The sequence below is a fragment of the Diaporthe citri genome (assembly GCF_014595645.1).
Source record: "Diaporthe citri strain NFHF-8-4 chromosome Unknown scaffold_5, whole genome shotgun sequence".
Taxonomy (NCBI): domain Eukaryota; kingdom Fungi; phylum Ascomycota; class Sordariomycetes; order Diaporthales; family Diaporthaceae; genus Diaporthe; species Diaporthe citri.
This window is the reverse complement of record NW_025064850.1, coordinates 3141690-3160405: the sequence shown is the minus strand read 5'-3', so window position 1 is coordinate 3160405 and position 18716 is coordinate 3141690. Positions and strand designations below refer to the sequence as shown.

The window sequence follows — 18716 nt, the reverse complement described above, 5'->3', positions numbered from 1 at the left end:
ATTAACATATCTTACCTTGAGCTTAACTAGACCAAGTTCGGTGAAACACACGTCCCTTTTTGCATACCCTGTTGTGTCACAGTACCTCAAAGTTATTTACTCGGCTTTCTAACTCGCTCTTAAATGCGTGGGGGCATTTACGTTGATATTAGCGACTAAGGCACCTCATTCGCTGCTTCAGTGCCATGCCGAGCCCCCCCCCCCCTGCATTCAAGTGTTACACTGATTCCCCGATTTAGCAAGGCCCAACTTGGTCTCAAGCTGGCCGACGCGCCGCTGCACCTGCCACACTCACCTTACACCATCACAACTCAGTAACACCTGTGGAGCCTAGAATCAGTTAACCATCACATCACCTCACTCTTACAGCTTTATCACATGGACCCTGATTACCGCCTTTCACTTCAGCCACTACATAAGGCATTTGGGTCCATGGATATAAGGTAGCCAGCGAGGATACCTTACGCTTGCCAGGAGCATTATATTCACAGACTGGGAGCGACCGACATGCCCTGCCACACCACAGACCGTTGTCGCTACAAGACAGCGTATCGACCAAGACTGACGACCATCTTTCTCTGCCTCCTAGGCCTTGCCTTGTTGCCGTCTGCGCTGTGCCGCGTCGGCGCCGAGAGCCGCCATCGTGATGCTACGACGCAGGAAGCCGTCCCTGTTGCAATAGGATTCCATCTCGGCCAGGCATACGCGTAAGTTTGGTTCGTCCGCTCTCCGTTCCTCGAACGTTGGACGCCATGTTTCGGTCGCCTTATCTTGTCTTGTTTGTCCTTGTGCGCAGCAAAGAAAACATGCTGATGAACGGAAACAACCGCCTGGTAGAACATCCGTCGCCCACTTCTCAAATGGGACCGTCATCAACCTGGCAAAGGTCCCTGCGGGCGACGAGTACACAGCGCTTATGGAACGAATGGTCCGGCAGCCCGCTCCGCAGGATCGACCTGGCCGCCTTCAGAGCTTATGGAGGCTTTTGATGCGGACTCTCCGGATGCCACCAAGCAAGGATGCCGCAGTTTTGGTCAGAGTGGCTGCCGCCTTGAAAGCCGAGTCTGAAGCTGCCCTCGACGGCCGTGCCATTGATTCGGCCGCCGTCACAGCGCCGTGGATGGCCGCATGGGACGGTCAAGTGGCTTCCAATAGCATCATCAATGACGTCCTCGTGCTAGTAGGTATCGAGCCTGTGTCATGGGAGGACAGTCATCCCATATACCTGGGCGAGACCAACAGCCTCCTCGCAGCGAATAAGCGCCGGCTGTGTGTGGACCGCTGGTGTGGTGTCGGATCAGGTCTTAGCGAGCAAGGGGCAGTCGCCTTTCTCATTAGGTACGTCAAGTTTGAAGTGGGCATGTGTTGTGTTATATACGCATGCTTATATGCTGAACAGCTTCACGAATCAATCTCTCCATACGTCTTTTCAGATTGCGCGTTGCTTCTATTCCGATTCGTGGGACAATCACCTCAGCACCATCGACCCCAGATATGGACTGGACAAGTTAAAGGAGTCGGAGCCCCCCCAAGACTTCTGGGACTCAGTTCGCGAACGTCTTCTAGAACAAGTTGCCGAGCACGCAAGGCGTCATTCTGTACACTCTGACCTTCCTTTCCTCGTGCTCGTTGCCGGGGAGGCAGCCACTGAGCCGGACTTTACAGATGTCCTGCAAGAGGTCGTCAAGAGCATTCCAGACGTCCGCGTCACCAGTGGTGGTGAGCAGACGGGTGACATACGCCGGCAACAAGGCACTGAACGGCAACCGGAGGTGGAGCTCATCATTCCGGATGATCCCACGTTTGCTGCTGCGAGAGGCGCGGCGTTTTGGATGTGGGTGAGGCTTGAAGGGTCCTATTGTGACGAATGGTGCGCTGCTAATCCCGGAGAGTGCATGTCGCAGTACGACGCGCATGATGAGTTGTAAATCTAAATCAGGTCGCAACACGAAGTTGGGCGTCTAGAGTACAGGAAATGTTCTCTTGAAGTAGAAAAAGGCCAGGAAGACGCGGTCACTTCCGGGATAAAAGAGATTGTAGAGCCCACGGAACGGAAGTGGCAAGAAATAATAAGGGTGATAGAAAGATGAGGCACCTGCTCTATGAATCTGGCTGCTACAGAGTCCTGATTTATTTTGTCAATAATCTTGCTCGGTGGTGCATTCAGTAAGGTGCCTTATTACTTGACGTACCCTGGATCATCTAGACATGAAAACGACCTCAATCTGCGGTTCAAGTTCTCAAAACAGGCTAGGAGAGGTGACAGGAAAGATTAGGAACCTGTTGTATAGAGAAGGTCATTGTAAAGTCTCATGTCATTTGCCGTAACTTGCTTATTCACCATGGAGTACTCATTCCATTATCACATTTGTCCTGGCCCAGAAGTGACAACGCACACTCGACTGGATCCTGCACGCACTGCGACCCAATGGTTTTCTATGTGACTGATATCTGTAATCCAAGCCACAGAGTTGAATACAAATTCTTGAGTGAACTTGGGAAATCTGGGACAAAAGTTTCGTTTGCAGGTATGCAGAGAACAGCAGCAGACTGATTGCGTTGGCGGCTGGCTGGTGGCGGACTGGTGCGCCACCTACTCATCCTCCCAACAAATCGCAGCATTGAGTCCAGGATATTCGGCACCAGGAGAAATCTCTTTTCCCGAAACTGAATACTAAGCACAACGCGAATTGATGATTCATTTTCTCATGGCATAAGGTAGCGCAAAGTGAGCCTCGATACGCCGCTGGCTTCTGTGTCCTCCTGGGCGAGTAGACAAGTTCCATTGGCATCTTCCATCTGTCTACCAAACATTACCCTTCCTAGCATGTGGGAAGATTTTCATGGCCCAACTTCGTCAGAAACTAGTCGAATCAAGTTACTGTTTTTGAACCGACTCGATCCCGTTGCCCGCCGCGGACCACTCAGTCGAGTTCACCTCCGCCCACCTCCAGACGTCCGTCTGGCCCCTCGTCAAAGCCAACAGGTGCCTCTCCCAGTAGCCCGTCACAGGCTCCTCAGGAAGCACCCTCACAGGGGGGTTCACCGCAGAGTCGGCCGCGTTCTTAGCCACGGCGTCTGACTCAAACACCCACCGCCAGTGCCCATCGCCCTTCTGAAACCTGTAAAGCCAGTTCTCATCGTACCCCATCCCCGTCCTCTCGAGCTCCTCCTCCCACCACGCCCCCTGCGGCCCAGTCGCCCGCTCCACCTCGGCGGCATCCGCCTTTTCGAGCCTCCACACCGGCCTGCCCCGGTTGCTATCGTCGCGCAGCAGCGACGGGCACGACCACACGCCGTGGTCGTCCATGCCCATTCCCCCGCACACGAGCCGCACGCGTACGCAGCTATGGATGCGCTCGTCCGTATTAACAAGGGGCTCGTCCGTGTCGTGGTTGGTGTCCGGGTCCGCTCGCGTGAAGCAGCCCGGGTGCCGGACGATCGTACCCGTCGCGAGCTGCAGCCGGCTCTCCGGGTGGCGGGTCTGCCCCAGCGCCCATGAGCGGGGCGGCCCAACTTCCCATAGGCGCTGCGGGCTGCCGTCTGGGTGATGGTCTTTGCCTGTGCAGTTTTCTGTGTCTATGGTTTGGTCCTTGGCTGGCGGCGGGCAGAGAGCTGGCGAGGAGGCCCAGGGCTTGGGGCGTGGGTGTCCGTGTCGGAGGAGGGGTTTCCAGACGAAGTTGGGTATCAGGAATGATGGTGGGGGTACATAAGGGTAGGGGTGAGCCGCATTGTAGCGCAGGCCGTCGACGAAAGTTCTTGTGAGGCGACGGGCGCTGAACTCGACGCCGAGAGTGCTTAGCTGGTCGCAAATCCCTGTGGGTAACTGTCAGCCTGCCTTCCTCGTGGCCACTTGAGGCACTTGCAAAGCTTACAAGCGAGAGAGATATTTGCCATCTGCTGGTCGTACCAGCCACCTCCGACGTCACCGTGGTTTCCTGGGAACCACACCTGCTTCAAGTTGGTCACCTTGTTGTCTTCGAGTCGCTCCCATAGGGCAGGACGGAAGGCCGCCCTGGGTTCATCCAGTGACAAGGCCTGAAACGCATTCTCGACCTTGCTGGAAACGTGTGTGCTCGTGAACTTCCACTGGTCGGCCGAGCCCCGGATGCCAAATATGGGCACAGGCGGAATTCCTAGTGAACCAACAGTGTCCCAGACTGCAACGGCTTTAATTCTGATTTCGGTTGAGCTATCCTGATATGTATCGCGTGTCCACGATTTCTGCGCATGGGTTAGCCTGGAGATGCGGCGCAATGTGTTGCACAATCACAACTCACTGATTTTAGCCATTGCTTGTATTGCTCCTTGCGTTGATTCTCCCAGAGGATCTTGGCCTTGCCCTTCTCACCTTGGTAAGGGATTAGGTCTTGAAACAGGAACTCGCTTGCGCATCGTTTCTCATCGCCTATGTTCTCGTAATCCCTGAATATCGGAAAGAACTGGTCCATTCCCTCCGTAGTCAGCAATCCGACCGAGGCAATCAAGTCTGCTACTGAGCGAGCAGTGAAAGCCCCTCTTGAGAATCCAACTAGGATGATCGAGTCTCCATCGATGTAGTTGGCGCAGGCGAAGTTGTAACATTCGCGAATGTCCTGGCCTTGGTCAGATCACATGCATCCGATTATCTGCAAGCTATTCTCGGTCATTGGAGCTCACTTGGTCTAGTCCTTCGCCAAATGCACCACCGGTGAGCATGTCAAGCTTGGAAGGTCCGGTTCCTACACCTGGTGAGTACATAATGATCTGACTGGCCCCATCTGTACAAAATCGCTTAAGGCTTCGTGAGAGTTTCGTCCTAGGCAGCGTTCGTGTTAGCAGTCCTTCGAGATATCTATGTGACAGTTGGGTTGGGCACGGCCCCAGAAGGTCTCGTCTCCGAAGCACTGCGTTTTCTAGGAATTGGCAGGCCGCGCCATGCTGGGACGACGAGATTCTTCGCATAGGCCTTATGAGCAGCCCTTGGGAGCAAAGGTTTGATGACATTCCACACATGTGTGAACTCACACGTTAGATGGAGGCTCGTCCTTTGGGCCCAGAGAATTGACCCACGTCCCATCACAGCATATGAATATCCGCTTTGGTTTATATTGGAAACTTTGGTCATGTCTCGGATTCATGATGAACGATGGTCTCGGGAGAACAGGACGTCTGAAGGCACTTGGGGCCGATTGACTTGACATGGAGTTGGCTGACAGGTGTCAATTGGTTTGATGCTCATAACAGCAATTCCAAGTGTGGCATTGGCGGGCCCTGCAGTATTATATTGGCACAGAAGTACCACACTCCGTATTATTGCAGTTGCCTGTTTCGTAGTGACAAGCAACAGGTCCAGGTTTGGGGGGTTGCATTAGGGTTGCCCAGCCGTAGTGCATCAGACACCGGGACGTGCATCAGGGCAGCATTGGGGAATCAAAACGGTGCCAATTGGTGGCCGGGTCGAGGGATCGACGGCACACACACACACACACACAAAGAGAGAGAGAGAGACAGCATCAATTAGTGGTCATGAGGGCTGATAGCCAACGCCACGACAAACGAGAGCTGGACAGCGGCGCGGCGCGGCGTGTTGACAGTGGACTCGCTGCGGCACCATTGCCGTTGGCTGAAGCTCGACGGTGCAACCTTGGCTGGGATCTTGTGACGGATCCTCAGGGGCTGAGAGCATTCGCCCTGCTAGTGAGCTAGCAGAGTCCATTGACTCAAGCCACTTTAGGTCAAGAGCTGGTCGGCCGGTGAGCGCTGGTGTCAAGATGGATCGATAGTTGGCATTTTGGCGGTTGGGCTTTGGAACAGGGCCTTCCGGGTTGAGACAGGCGGCGAGTTGACCAAGGGCAGGGAATCGAGATGCCCGTTCGTAAGCACTGGCCAGCCTTGGGGGGCCTGGCCTGGGCAGATCAGACTCCTCGGCAAGCTCTAGACACTGGGCGGTAGGGTACGTACCCTTGGTATTATGTGCCTAGGCGCAGTAGTCGAGCGGCAGCCGCCGAGCGCGCGCAAATTTCAATCCTTGATGGCCACCACCAGCAGCACTTCTCCCTCTTGGGGACCTGAGATTAGTCTGCCTGCATGCGTGCGTGTGTGCGCGCTTGTGTGCGCGCGTGGTGTTACCCTTGGGACTGGTACACCACCAAGCTTCCGCACCCTAGGCCGTACTTGCATTGGTGTTGCTCTTGATTGCTGCCCAGGATAGCTTCGGCTGTCTTTGCGCTGCTTGGCCTGGCTGCGGATTAAGGTTGGCAGGAACATTGGCAGCTTAGCAGTGGGCTAGTTGCTTGTTCTTGCCTGCGCACCGTTGCTTCCCATTGCTTCGATTCAATGCCGTATCAACTCGACTCCGTCCAATACATTGCCGGCCAATTCCTTCTAATTCCTCCTAATTCCCCAATGCTGAGCCCGTGTCCACGTTTCGCATTGTCGCACGACGTGCGGCTGCAGAGCAGTATGAGGTCGGTTTGCGGGAAGGGGCGGGTGGGTCCACGCCAGCGTTATGACATCACTCTCTCACGGCCCCTACGGTATGATATCACAAACCCAAACCCGTCGAAACCAGAAGAACTACGACCCGGCTCCCCGAGCACGCGGCCAGAACCACAACAGCAGAGCAGGAACGGCCGGATCATCGACTCCGCTCCATTCTGTCTGCTCGCAGTGCTATTGATAGCCCCTTCGATGATGATCTAGCTCTTGGCTTGTCCCATACACACGTCACTTCACCTACGATCCCTGTGTGCGCATGCTACCTCTGGCCCATACTTTGGCAGACAAACCCTACCTGCGCATATTACGTGCTGCACTTCACTTGGGCCCAAAAGTAAACACCGTCTGCCCCATCTAGACATGTTGATGAAGTGATAATCCCCATTTTCAACTTTACACTGAGTCTTTCTCTCATCGTCCGCAATTGCCCACGCGATTGCAACATCATGGACGACAAGCGTGACCCGGCAGGAAGGGAGAAGGGAGAGGGCATTCCGCCCGCAGACGACGAGGCCGTTGACGAGAAGCCAAGGACCGGCCTGCACTCGGACCAGAAACCGGGCCCACTCGGACGACACTCTCTGGATGTCGGCAGGAAGCTCGACGAACCCATTCAAACCAAAGACGAGAGATCACACAGTCTACCGGCCCTCAATGACCAGCCCCGGTCGCCCCAGTCGCCGCCGCCGACCCACGCCCCTACCAATGCCAACTCTTCGCGCCAGCGAGCAGTACGATCCAGCGTTGAATTCGACAGACGCTTCGATGGACCCTATGCAAGACCCAGCATATCTATCGCACGGCGGAAGTCATCCCAACAGGCCCGCCTCGATGCCGAGCACGTTGTCGAAGCCGTCGAGGGCCACGAACCGTCCTCGGATGCCTCGGCCACATCCGGCGCGGCGCCCCGGCTGCTCGAGCCTAGGCCACCGCCGCTCAACTACACCCTGCACACGCGTTACTGGGCCATCTTCATTTTCTGGTTATTCATCATCTTCGACTCCGTCGTCATGCCCATCGCCTTGTACTATGGGTTGTGGTACGGCGTCGGCCCAGGGAGTGTAAGAGAGGGCGAAAAGCCGACTATGTCCGCCAACACAGTCTATACCGTTGTCACCGCTGCCATAGGCGGTGCTAGTATCCTTGAGTACTTCGTACGGTTCTGGAGGCTGTGGAAGAAGGACAGTGTTTGCCGGGTCATCGGGGCCCATAGATGGTATCTCGATGCGTTCCACTGGAACTACACCCTGGCTTGGCTGATCATCATGGTCGAGTTGATAGTGTGAGTCCTACCGCGTTCTTGCTCGCCTGTTACATGCGTTTGCACCAAGCTGACCCACGTTCTTTTCAACAGAGGCACTGTCCAGGAGTGGCCGCCAATCCGACTAGTCGCCATGCCTTTGACTACCATGCTCTACACCTTTGGCACCGAGATGCTCATCGTCGATATTCTCCGTGTATTCCGTGTCCCAGCCCCCTTCCGCCTGTCATCCATTCCCAAAGGCGCCCAGCTGCGACCATGTGTGTACACCCTGATCGAGGATATCTGTGCCGTGGACGGGTCTGGAGGAACGGACTTTCGAGAGGCTCTCAACAGGAGATATGAAGCCAGCCACATTTTCCGCACCATGCTGCGGCGGCTGTATTCTGGGCCGTTGGCGCTCAAGCGATGGCGGTTGTTTGCACCATCCTCATCTTCACGGTCAGCGAAGATGCAGCCTATGCCATCGGCTGGTCGGTCCCCTTCGGATGGGCTGGGGTCTGGGCGTTGGCTACCATCTGGTATGTGAAGAGGGAGTTGAAGAGGGAGAAGGACCATTGGATCGCCGAAGCATCCAAGAGCACAGCCTGAACGAAATACAAGGATGCGAAGCCGGAATCAATCCGGGATCTATACAGTACATAAAAGAACAACAGACATTTCAAAATTCAAATACAACGATTTAGCGACAAGACAACCAACCGAGGTCAAACCGGGATTCATCATCACCGCGTGATTTTCGGCATTCCTCTGCTGCGACGTTTGGGCAGATTGACATCGTTCGATAAGGAACTTGTTGTGAGAGGAAGGCCTGGCCGGCCACCGTTGTGGTTGTTGACAGCGGTCTCCCGACCAGTCGTGAGAAATGGCTGGGGACCTACTCGGGCTGGCCGTCAATTGATCGACCTTGTAACCCACAATCTAGATCTTTCATCTCAGACCCAGAATTTGTGAGAAATCCATTGGACCAGAGATCGGCTCACCGTGTTCTCAAGCCGTCAGTGCACAGCTTCGGCACGGCGAGGGATCTGGTGGAGTGGGCGCCAAAGGGGGCGGGTGTTGGTGTCAACGCCAAGACCGCCCTAAGCGGTTACTCGACATTCTCATCTCGGTTGTCTACATTGCGGCTGGCCGAGCTTTCTTTCGGGATCGGTGCAGGTCCATGAAACTTGACGGATGCAGGTGAGCAGGTGTGAACATCGTGGAAGGAATGTTCCATCGTCTCAACCGCCCTCGCTCGCGCGCTGTTCATTATAGCGCCATTACGGTGAGCCAAGCTTGTCAAGGAATACAGAGATCGAACATTACAGTATGGTCAGTGCTGAGCCTCTGAACTCTATTGCCCACGACCGGCGGCCAAGCTCTGGAGATCCTGTCGATCTTGGGACTTGGCGCGATGATGGAACCCCGGCCACGCGGGTAAAGTCGATCGTTTTGTGCATCACTTCCCGCAGTATAAACCTCAATGTTCACATCGCATGCTAATGACTGGCTAGCTCGCACCAGATCCATGCCTCTAGCACGCGATGCCGCGTTGTGCACAGGTGGACTGCTAGGCCACGGGCACGAGTTCCTGCAAAAGGCCTACCGAGGCGCCAAGGCTTTCTGCTTGAAACATAAGGAGGGGCCATACGGAAATTTCCCAAAAATCCCTTCAGCAGACCAAACAACTCCCAATCCCAATTTGAGGGTTTTTTTCCGGTCAAGGATTCAGGGGCACTGACGACGTCGTCTGCCACGCCCCTCGGCTTGCCCCTGAGCGGTAAGTGCGGCGCGACCAGAGCTGCAGCCTCAAGGTGACATCGCAAGCAGCCAGCCTGGGCTGCCTAGGTCGGCCAACCACGAGTCTCGTGGAAATGAAACAACGCCCAAAGGTCGACGAGCGTCTGGCTGGAGCCGCCCCCTGGACCGATGTTCTGCAAGCTTGGGAGGACTGGGTCCCGCCTTGCCGTCAAACGAATAAGCGATAGGTGGGAACAGCCCTGTCAGCGTGTGCGACTCCATCAAGAGCCTCAACCTTGTCGGCAACCTTGTTGCCAAGACGGCCGAGCCTGGTCCTGTTCATCTTGTTTACACCATATCGGTAATTTCTGGGGCCTCGCCTGGGTCCACGATTGCAGCCCCCCTCCCCTTTCCATGCAGCGTGCGACTGCAGCGGGGAGGCAGCGAGGCAGCGAGGCTACTACGAGGCAATCAAGGCCCATGAATCGACCCCGGCGTGAACATGGGCAGACGGGGGTCCCGTCGTCCGCGATCATCATAAGAAGGGCACGTCGTCGGCCGAGAAGAGGTCTGACTTTCTTGCCTTCTCTCCAGACTCTCTCGTCATCAACTCACCACATTCATTCTTTCGAAGACACCCCTTCGGGCTTCATTCTTTCGCTCGTCGCTGTATTGACTGCAGTAGATTCATTCATTCCGCCAGCCGGTTATTCATCACATCGCACCACTCTGTACATCGATTTGTTCAGGTCCCTTCAGTCCAAACCAAACCCGCCACTCAAAATGCCTGCCAAGTCCCCCCTCGCTCTTGCTCTGGCCGCTGGCGCCAGCCTCGTCTCCGCCCACGGATACGTCTCCTCGTGGGAGATCGGCGGAGTCACCTACAAGGGCTTCGACGAGCAGTGGGCTACCGGCCAGGGCACCAAGACCGGAAACGAGTTCATTGCCTGGAGCACCTCCGCCTCTGACAACGGCTTCGTCGCCCCTGATGCCTACGCTGACCCCGACATCATCTGCCACCGTGATGCCACCAACGGTGCCCTGAACAACGCCACCGTTGCCGCTGGCCAGACCGTCAAGGCCGTCTGGAACACCTGGCCCGACTCTCACCACGGCCCCGTCGTTGACTACCTCGCCCCCGCCGACGACCCCACCTCCGTCGACAAGACCACTCTGTCTTTCGTCAAGATCCAGGAGGCTGGTATCATCTCCGGCTCCAACCCCGGCAAGTGGGCTTCTGACGAGATCCTCGAGAACAACCTCGCCTGGGAGATCACCATCCCCGAGGGCACCCCCGCGGGTAACTACGTTCTCCGTCACGAGATCATCGCCCTGCACTCTGCCAACCAGGCCAACGGTGCCCAGAACTACCCCCAGTGTGTCAACATCCAGGTCACTGGTGGCAGCGGCTCCTTCCCTGAGGGAACCAAGGGTACCGCCCTGTACACCGCCGATGAGGAGGGTATTGCCTTCAACATCTACCAGGACTTCTCCGAGTACCCCATCCCTGGTCCCGCTCTGGGCTTCAGCTCCTCTGGTGCCTCCCAGGGTGGCTCCTCCTCCGGCTCTGCCTCCTCCGCGGTCGCTCCCAGCGCCGCTGCCGCTACCCCCACTGCGGCTGCTTCCTCCTCCGCCGCCCCGGTCGCCGCTGAGACGCCCGCTGCCGCTACCACCACCAGCGCTGCCCCTGCCGCCACCAAGGCTGCTTGCAAGAAGCGCCGCCACGCCCGTGACGTCAGGGCCTAAGCTGCCTTCACGGTTTCTACTGCTGCTTCCCCTAGGGAAGTAGTGGGAGGTTCACTGTGGCTCGTTTTTTTTGCTATAGAGGAGTGACGGATTGATACCAGGGGTTACCTAGACCATGCTTTCCACCGTCTTTCTGACTGGACCTTTTTTACATTTCTTGTATAATATTTCTCGGGCGTTGTTCTACAGCTAAGGGGATACTGACACTACCCGCGGCATCCTCGGGCTTGGTCTCAAGATGGCGTTGGAGTGGTCAGTCCCTCTGTTGTAGAGCAGTATTCGCCTTGTATTCATAGTGTGGTCGAGAGTCAATACAATGAGTACGTCTCCAAACAAAACAAGTGTGTGTAGCTCCGCTGTGAGGCGCTTTGTGAAATGTCTGATCGCGCCTTGGCCAGCGCCCTTGGCTTCGCTGTCCGTCGTTACCGATAAATTAGGTGAGCCGTCCTTCCAGTGTCTTGGGCCTGTATTGGTCATCGTGTGGTGATATCCAAGTGCCAGGGTTGTACTCAGCAAGTCGTGATTACGAGCGGCCTACGCGTCTGCTAGGTTATGCCATTGATGCCTATCGGGAGAAATGTCGAGTTTAGATTGTATCAACGTGCGGCTCGACCAATAAATCCGTCCTTCCAAAGCAGGGACCGCGGTTGGTACGCAGCCATTCCTTCTTCGCTCACCGCACTGGCGTGCTTATCATGAAGGAGGGTAAAAAAGCAAATGCCGGGGAATCAACCTCAAATTTGGCAGTCCTGGTAAGGGGGGCCCGAGAGCCCAGTCGGGACTGAGGGCCGTCAACCTGTCCAAAGGTGGGCCTTTTCACGCGTGCAGACATGTGTTTTCTGTCTGAATAAAGCTTAGCACCGGCCGTTGTATATCTGGCCAAGCGGCTGCGCCACTCAAGGTTTTGAAACAGGCACGATTTTCTCAAGGACATTGACAGCATCGATTTGCCTTCTTGGCAGATGGGTATACTTCGGTGTTGAATCCTTGCAACAACTCCCGGCACATTAATCTCTTTCCGTTTCTAAATATTCAACACCCAACTGTCCACAAAAGAATTACGTCGCAATGGATCTATCAGAATTGCAAAAGTCCTTTTCCCGACGTCAGCTCTTCTCAGTCTTGAGCAATAGTTCTTCAAGGAGATGCTTCCATAGTTTAGCCGCTGTATGCGATCCATGACCCCTCGTCTCCTCCGTGATGGGCAACACGACAACCTTGCCCAGGCCGTCTCTCAGCCCAGCCCGTGCTTCCCTCTCCAGAATTCCCAGCTCAGGCGGATTGATCTGGTCGTCCGCTGTGTTGACCGCGATCAGCGGCGCCGTGATCTTGTGTAAGTCAGGCCTAGGGTCGTAATCAAACGACGAGTCCAGCGCAAACAACAGATCATTCGCGTCCGTCGACCGGAGGCCGGACCGGATCTTGCCGTCGAGGAACGAGTCCGCCGCGTCCCGCGTGGGCGCCTCCGCCTGGTACTGCAGCGGGCTCGACGACATCAGCGTCAAGATGTCCAGGGCCGTAGTGAGCCCTGCGCGCGGCTGCTCGCCGGACGCGTATGCCCCTCCCTTCCACGCGGGGTCGGCCCTGATCGCGTCCATAGCCATCTTGCGCCACATGCGGTTGCGGCCTGAGATCTGGACGGGCAGCGACGCGAGAGGCATCAGGGCGTCCATGAAGCCCGGGTACGCCTCGCCCCACAGCCAGCTCTGCATCCCACCCATCGAAGTGCCCATGGCCAGCCGCAGGTGCGCGACGCCGAGGTGCTCCGTCAGCAGGCGGTAATCGGCGCGGACCATGTCGCCGTATCGGTATTTCGGAAACCGCGCCCCCAGCCCGCCACTGCTCGGCCTGCTGGAGCGCCCGTGGCCGATGCCGTCGCGGAGGATGATGAAGTACTTCTGCGTGTCGAGCGGCTGCCCCAGGTTGAAGAGCTCCCCGGCGAACTGGGCGTTGAGGAATTGATCGCTGGACCCGCCAGTTCCGTGCATTATGAGCACGGCGTTGGTGGTCTTGCCATCTTCTGAGGTCTTTAGGGTGCCGATGGTTTGGTAGTGCAATCGCAATTGCGGGATCGTTTCGCCGGAGCTGAAAGCAAAATCTTCAAGTATGTATTCGCCATGTGTTGTACTCGGCCAACCTTTGTTGTCGGCTGAGGTCTCAGACTGTTGAATTGACAATGCCTCTGCCATTTTCTGCACTTTGATGCAGCTTCTTTTGCTCCAGGGCTCATGGCAGATCGCCACGGACGATATGAAAGGACGTAGGTGACTAGGGAGTCCCGGTTCACCTTCCCAGATAGGTGTAGTGAGAATATCAAAGCTACTACTGGTCGCAAGGGTGCCACATGTTGACTTTAATCTAGAGTTACATTTGGCCCGTGCCACCCGCTATCGACTTTTTATTTTCCCGAAGTAATGTCATTACCAGGTGCCTTAAACCAGGTTGTCGTCGCAGGCCATTCGATGTTAAGTCTAGACACTCTTCAGTGAGTGTGCTCACTAGCTCGATTTCAACGCTCTTATTTTACCCACTTGCATCTTCAAACCTAATCGAGACATTTTCTCATCCAATGACATGTTCATGCCTCTCACAACTATTTTCATCACCCCCAAATTTGCTACAACTGTCTACCTGTATAAATCAAAATCAAAAATCCCTTTCTTGGTATTATAAGCATTACTAAAGACTAGTGTTGAATTCTTCAATGTTAAGTTACTTCTTCAAGATAGGTTCTCATATATGTAGTGAGGGGACAAATTCAAATGAAACAGAAAGCCAGATCGCCCACATCATCAGTGGTCATTGGAAACTGTCCGGATCACTCTATCAACAAACAGCATCTCAATCCTCACTAGAGACTCCCATCACCAGTCACTCTGACATTCATCCAAGGTGGCACCGTAAATGGGACACAATCGGGGGTGTGTCTCATTTGGGAGCTTAATATATCAGAGTTGATTGCAGATGCGAAACGTTTGCTCTCTTTGTTATGATGAACGACCGCCTTCTTCTGGCTTATCTCAGAGTCTAGCAAGCCTGGGCGAGGCCCCCTGTTGTTGGGTGCCCTTCAATCTGGTCTTGGCGTCCAGGAGACTTGAGGCTGTAACTACGTCGTCCAATACATCTGAGAGTATGTACGAATCTGATGTGAATTGTCCTCGGCCGGGCTATGGATGGTAGAACCCTCATCCAATATGTTTTTTCTCTCTTGATATGTGAGACTGATCCCGAGCGTCCATGCCCAAAAAAATTGGGCCTACCATCAGCTCCAGCACAGAGGGCGGTTAGCTCGACCCTAGTGGGCAAAGGTGGACTTGAACGTGATATCATGTTTGACGCTGAACCCACCTAGCAAGAGGCACACCTTGGCCACTCGTGTCTCCGAGGAGTATGACTATATTTGCGGAGCTATCAGCTGATGGGTGTCGTTCTCCGCACGGCCGAACACTCAGTTGAACGTCCGAATCTGTCCGAGACGGCTCGATGACAAGTCTCCGCACGATAGCTGACGGTCTATTGGACCACACGCAGTGGGCGGGGCTTTGAGTTGTATCGTCTAAGAAAATGATTCTTTGGGGCGCTGGCTTCATCACGTGGTGTGTTTTGTTTGGGCCGGTAATTGTGGTACCTACGTGCCCGTCTCGCGTCTTCGCGGGCCGGAGCCGGCACGAAGATTGTCAATCAGCATCGGACGTATACCATAGTACCGTATGGGTATTGATAATCAGGCACGTCGAGTGATGTCGCCAAGCCCATCACCAAGCACTTAAAAGTACAGCCAGGTGTCATTCTAGTTCAAGTCTCTATCAAGCATAAGTGACTTTCCCACAATCCTCACCTTTCCCGTCCATCGCCATGTTGATCTTAATTACCGGAATCACCGGAATGGTGGGCCAGCCTTGCGCTGAGTATGCCATTTCCAAGGGCCATCGTGTCAGGGGAATGGGGCGTGATCCCGCCAAGGTGCCCGCATCGATCCGCGAAAAGCTCGAGGGTTTCGTCACCTCTTCGGGCATCTACGACATACCGGCCCTCGATAAAGCCGTTGCTGGTGTGGACGCAATTGTCTGTGCCTACGGGTTCTCGCCTGAGGTCGTGCTTGAGGGGCAGCTGTTGCTGTTGAGAGCTGCCGAGCGTGCCGGAGTCAAGGCAAGTGCTGGTAAACCTGATAATTATGTGGCACGTGTCGCAACAACTATTGAAGAACAGCCTGATTATCTGACGAGTATACATAGATCTACCATGCCGCTTCGTGGAATGCTGATTGGACTCTGGGATATCTGGGACAGCATGAGTCTTATGACCCGTTCATCGCCTTCGCCGCTCAAGTCCGCATCAGTTCGCGCATTAAGCCACTCTACATGTTCACGGGGGTTATAGCCGAGTGGCTTTTCTCGGGCCGCCGCGATCAGATTTGGAACCGAGAGACGAAAACCATGTCGTACTTCGGAGACGGCAAGAAGGAATGGATCTGCACCACGGCCGACGACCTCGCTGCCTACACGATCGAGGCGGTTGCGAGCCCAACGGCCGAGCAGGGAGGGTTTATACGCGTCGAAAGCTTCCGGTTCACGCCGGCGCAGCTCGCCGAGGAGTATGAGAAGGCACGCGGCGGCAAAGTCAAGGCGCATGTGAAGTGCGCAGGGACCTTGGACGATGTTGTCTCCATGCTCACCAAGGCAAGGGCGACAATAGATCCAATCGATCATGAGAAGTATATTGGTCTGGGCTATGCTGAGCACCTGCTCAAAGGATCATGGGACCACGAGCCAGTGGACGCGAAACGCTTTCCGAACGTGAAGCCTACTTCCTTGCGGAGCTACTTTGAGGCGCACCCTGAGCTGTAGGGAAGGGTATTTCAGAACAGAGTTCCGTAATAATAGCAAACCAGTCATAATCTGGATAAATTGTTGACTTCTGAATGAAATACGTAAAATCTGTTGATAGAAGGATCCGATCTGGGCAGTAGGTCACGAGATGGGTCGTCGGTAAATTATTTCCTTCCGCGATGAACATCCATTGTTCTCATGTGTTCAATTTCTGAGTCGCATGTGAGGCACCTCCTTCCTCTAGCCTCGAGAACTAGAAGAGCCTTATTGCAGGTCGCACACGAGCTTTTAATAGGATTAAATCAAGTCATAAATGAGAATTCATGAGAGGCCTTTATTTTCTGGAGATTACTGGTGTTACATTCCGCAGGACATCAAAATCTGATCATGTTTCATGCCCAACCACTGGTGTTCCCCAATTTCCCCGGTACTGTTCAATGTTCCGATACGAAAGGAATCATCTATCACCACCACATTCCTTTACTCAGTGAAGTTCCCTCGTGCCCTCCTTAAAAGCTTGTCCTATGAGAGCATCTGAATGCCACCAAACTACTTTGTAACAGTACCTACTTCGCGAGGGTAGCACGAACCTTTAGAGAGGGCTTTGCCCATATGCCCTTGACCTTCTTTTCGTGCCAATCCATGGTTTCGGGAGACAACTCCAAGTCAAAGTTGTACAAGAACCTCGCCAAAATACTTCGCATCTCGTGCAGCGCCACATTCTGTCCAATACACGCCCTCGGACCCGTTCCAAATGGCAGCCAAGCGGCGTGGTCATCGTATTTGTGGTACTCGGAGTACTCGACCTCCTCGGGGAGCCATCGCTCCGGAACAAACTTCAGAGGGTCTTTCCAGTGCAGTGGCGGGTTGAAGGCGGTCCAACTGGGGACAGTCACCTGGGTCTGTAGTCAAGTCTCAGCATACGTGTGGACAGTCTGAGATGGAGCACAAACCTTCTCGGGCAACCACTCTCCGCACACCCAATTGCCGCCGGGCGCAATCTCACGCTGGCTGCCCAAGCCAACCTGGCCGCTCGGGTACACTATGTGATGGTCAGGACCTACAAGCACGTTCAAGACTTCCAACAAAGGATGCTTACTTCTCATGCCTTCCTCAATGACAGCGTTCATGTACTTCATATTCTTCAGGGCGCTGCTGGTCAAGCCGGATTCCTCGGGAACAGCCCTGATCTCCTGGACCACCTTCTTCAATTTCTCAGGATTGTTTAGGAGGCACCAAGTCATGCTGGTCAGAGCAGTAGCGGTCGTCTCAGTGCCAGACATCATGAACATTCCCGCGTTTGCATTCATCAGTGGACGCGACATCTTCTCCCCCGGCTGCCTGAGGATGAAACCGAAGATGTCTGGCCGCCCGTTGTTGCCCTTTTCCAACCGCTTGGTCACAAGGGCGTTTGAATTCTGGATGTGTCTAGCGCAATCCTCCATGACGCCTTTGGGCGCGAAGACGGAGTTCAAGAATCCACCCAGGGGATATGCCTTCATGACAGACCTGACAGCTGCGGGGATAGCCAAAAGTTAGCGTTCGGTGCTGGGGGTCACCTGAGATTTTGACGTACTCATAAACTTGAATGTGACGAATACTGCCTGTACCCACGAAGACTCGACGCCAGTCTCGAGCTGACCAAGGCCTTCCCCAAAAGTCAGGTCGCCCATGACATCGAAAGTGGTGAAGTTGTACAGCTTGGCAACGTCTACCTCTGACTTCCCGGTAGGTTCGTTGGCGATCTCCCTCTTTACGAGCTGTATGAGCTGGTCGATGTACTTTCCTATCAGGCCTTCCTGCTCAGTCAAAGCCCGGTCGCTGAATGCGTGGTTGAATTGCTTCTTCTGAGCCGCATGTCCGGCCATGGTTGGCTCCGTAGCCATTGGATGGACATTGCTCGTCAGCTTTCCGACAAACCGCTCCAGGTTCTTCACGTTGGGCTTGTACTGCCCGTGCTTGTGTCCATAGATGTCCTTCCAGGCCCGCGGGGTGATGAAGCTGAGGCGATTTGGCCCGGAACGGACTGTCACACCGTATTTTTGGTGCAGCTCGTCGTTCCATCTGATGATGTCTCCCTTTGTGAAGTGATATGTCCAAACCAAGCTGGTTAACTTGGCGAGCAGTGGCCCTGGGTATTTGCGGAGGGGGTGAAAGAAAATTCGGTAGATGGCGATGCTAACAAAGTATGCAATGAACAAGCTGAGAAACGCCGAAAAGCTGAAGATCACTGGGCTTACACCGGCCTGAGACAGCTTGCCGCGCATGAGAGCTTCAACGGCAGCCCAGGCTGGACCCGCAGTCTTGATGACTGGCTGCGTTTCATTCATTGTTTCTTGTAGACGTGTAGGTAGAGATAGGGAGTCACAAAGCTGAATTGTTCCAGTGAATAGTTAACCTCGTGGAGCTGGCAAAGGCAGGCATACTTTCGTGCCTGCAGTAGTTGCGTCTGAAGTAGATCTAGGTCCAAGTACAGTGACTTGGTATGGCCCCTGCGAGTTCCCAAGGAGGCATCCCTCGACCGCTGGGAAGATCTTCCGAAATTCTACTGCAAAAGTTAACCGTTCGATGGTAGACTGGGCAACTGATACCTCAACCATTTCTACCATGTTCTTGCACTTGAGACACCGTCTCGCGAGTCACCACGCATACGAGTTGATTGCCAAGCAGTTCAGCCC

The 18716-nt window shown here is 54.7% G+C and overlaps 7 protein-coding genes across 7 annotated transcripts; 4 read left to right on the top strand and 3 right to left on the bottom strand.

Annotated features, from left to right (window-relative positions):
• Positions 1-507: 507 nt before the first annotated feature.
• On the top strand, positions 508-1928 carry INS49_011476 (uncharacterized protein; the record flags this gene model as incomplete). Its single annotated transcript, XM_043172191.1, has 3 exons — positions 508-707; positions 838-1338; positions 1400-1928. 3 exons carry the CDS (start codon positions 508-510, stop codon positions 1926-1928), a joined length of 1230 nt encoding a protein of 409 aa, XP_043023936.1.
• A 950-nt stretch (positions 1929-2878) lies between these two features.
• On the bottom strand, positions 2879-4740 carry INS49_011475 (uncharacterized protein; the record flags this gene model as incomplete). The annotated part of the gene is made up of 4 exons (XM_043172190.1): positions 2879-3816; positions 3876-4224; positions 4281-4595; positions 4660-4740. The coding sequence occupies 4 exons, from the start codon at positions 4738-4740 to the stop codon at positions 2879-2881; spliced, it is 1683 nt and encodes a 560-aa protein (XP_043023935.1).
• Positions 4741-6926: 2186 nt separating this feature from the next.
• On the top strand, positions 6927-8332 carry INS49_011474 (uncharacterized protein; the record flags this gene model as incomplete). The annotated part of the gene is made up of 3 exons (XM_043172189.1): positions 6927-7762; positions 7835-8122; positions 8188-8332. 3 exons carry the CDS (start codon positions 6927-6929, stop codon positions 8330-8332), a joined length of 1269 nt encoding a protein of 422 aa, XP_043023934.1.
• Positions 8333-10246: 1914 nt separating this feature from the next.
• On the top strand, positions 10247-11209 carry INS49_011473 (uncharacterized protein; the record flags this gene model as incomplete). The annotated part of the gene is made up of 1 exon (XM_043172188.1): positions 10247-11209. One exon carries the CDS (start codon positions 10247-10249, stop codon positions 11207-11209), a length of 963 nt encoding a protein of 320 aa, XP_043023933.1.
• Positions 11210-12315: 1106 nt separating this feature from the next.
• INS49_011472 (uncharacterized protein) lies at positions 12316-13398 on the bottom strand (the record flags this gene model as incomplete). Its single annotated transcript, XM_043172187.1, has 1 exon — positions 12316-13398. The coding sequence occupies one exon, from the start codon at positions 13396-13398 to the stop codon at positions 12316-12318; it is 1083 nt and encodes a 360-aa protein (XP_043023932.1).
• A 1666-nt stretch (positions 13399-15064) lies between these two features.
• INS49_011471 (uncharacterized protein) lies at positions 15065-16056 on the top strand (the record flags this gene model as incomplete). The annotated part of the gene is made up of 2 exons (XM_043172186.1): positions 15065-15385; positions 15445-16056. 2 exons carry the CDS (start codon positions 15065-15067, stop codon positions 16054-16056), a joined length of 933 nt encoding a protein of 310 aa, XP_043023931.1.
• Positions 16057-16604: 548 nt separating this feature from the next.
• INS49_011470 (uncharacterized protein) lies at positions 16605-18368 on the bottom strand (the record flags this gene model as incomplete). The annotated part of the gene is made up of 4 exons (XM_043172185.1): positions 16605-16940; positions 16992-17080; positions 17138-17554; positions 17615-18368. 4 exons carry the CDS (start codon positions 18366-18368, stop codon positions 16605-16607), a joined length of 1596 nt encoding a protein of 531 aa, XP_043023930.1.
• Between the last annotated feature and the right edge of the window lie 348 nt (positions 18369-18716).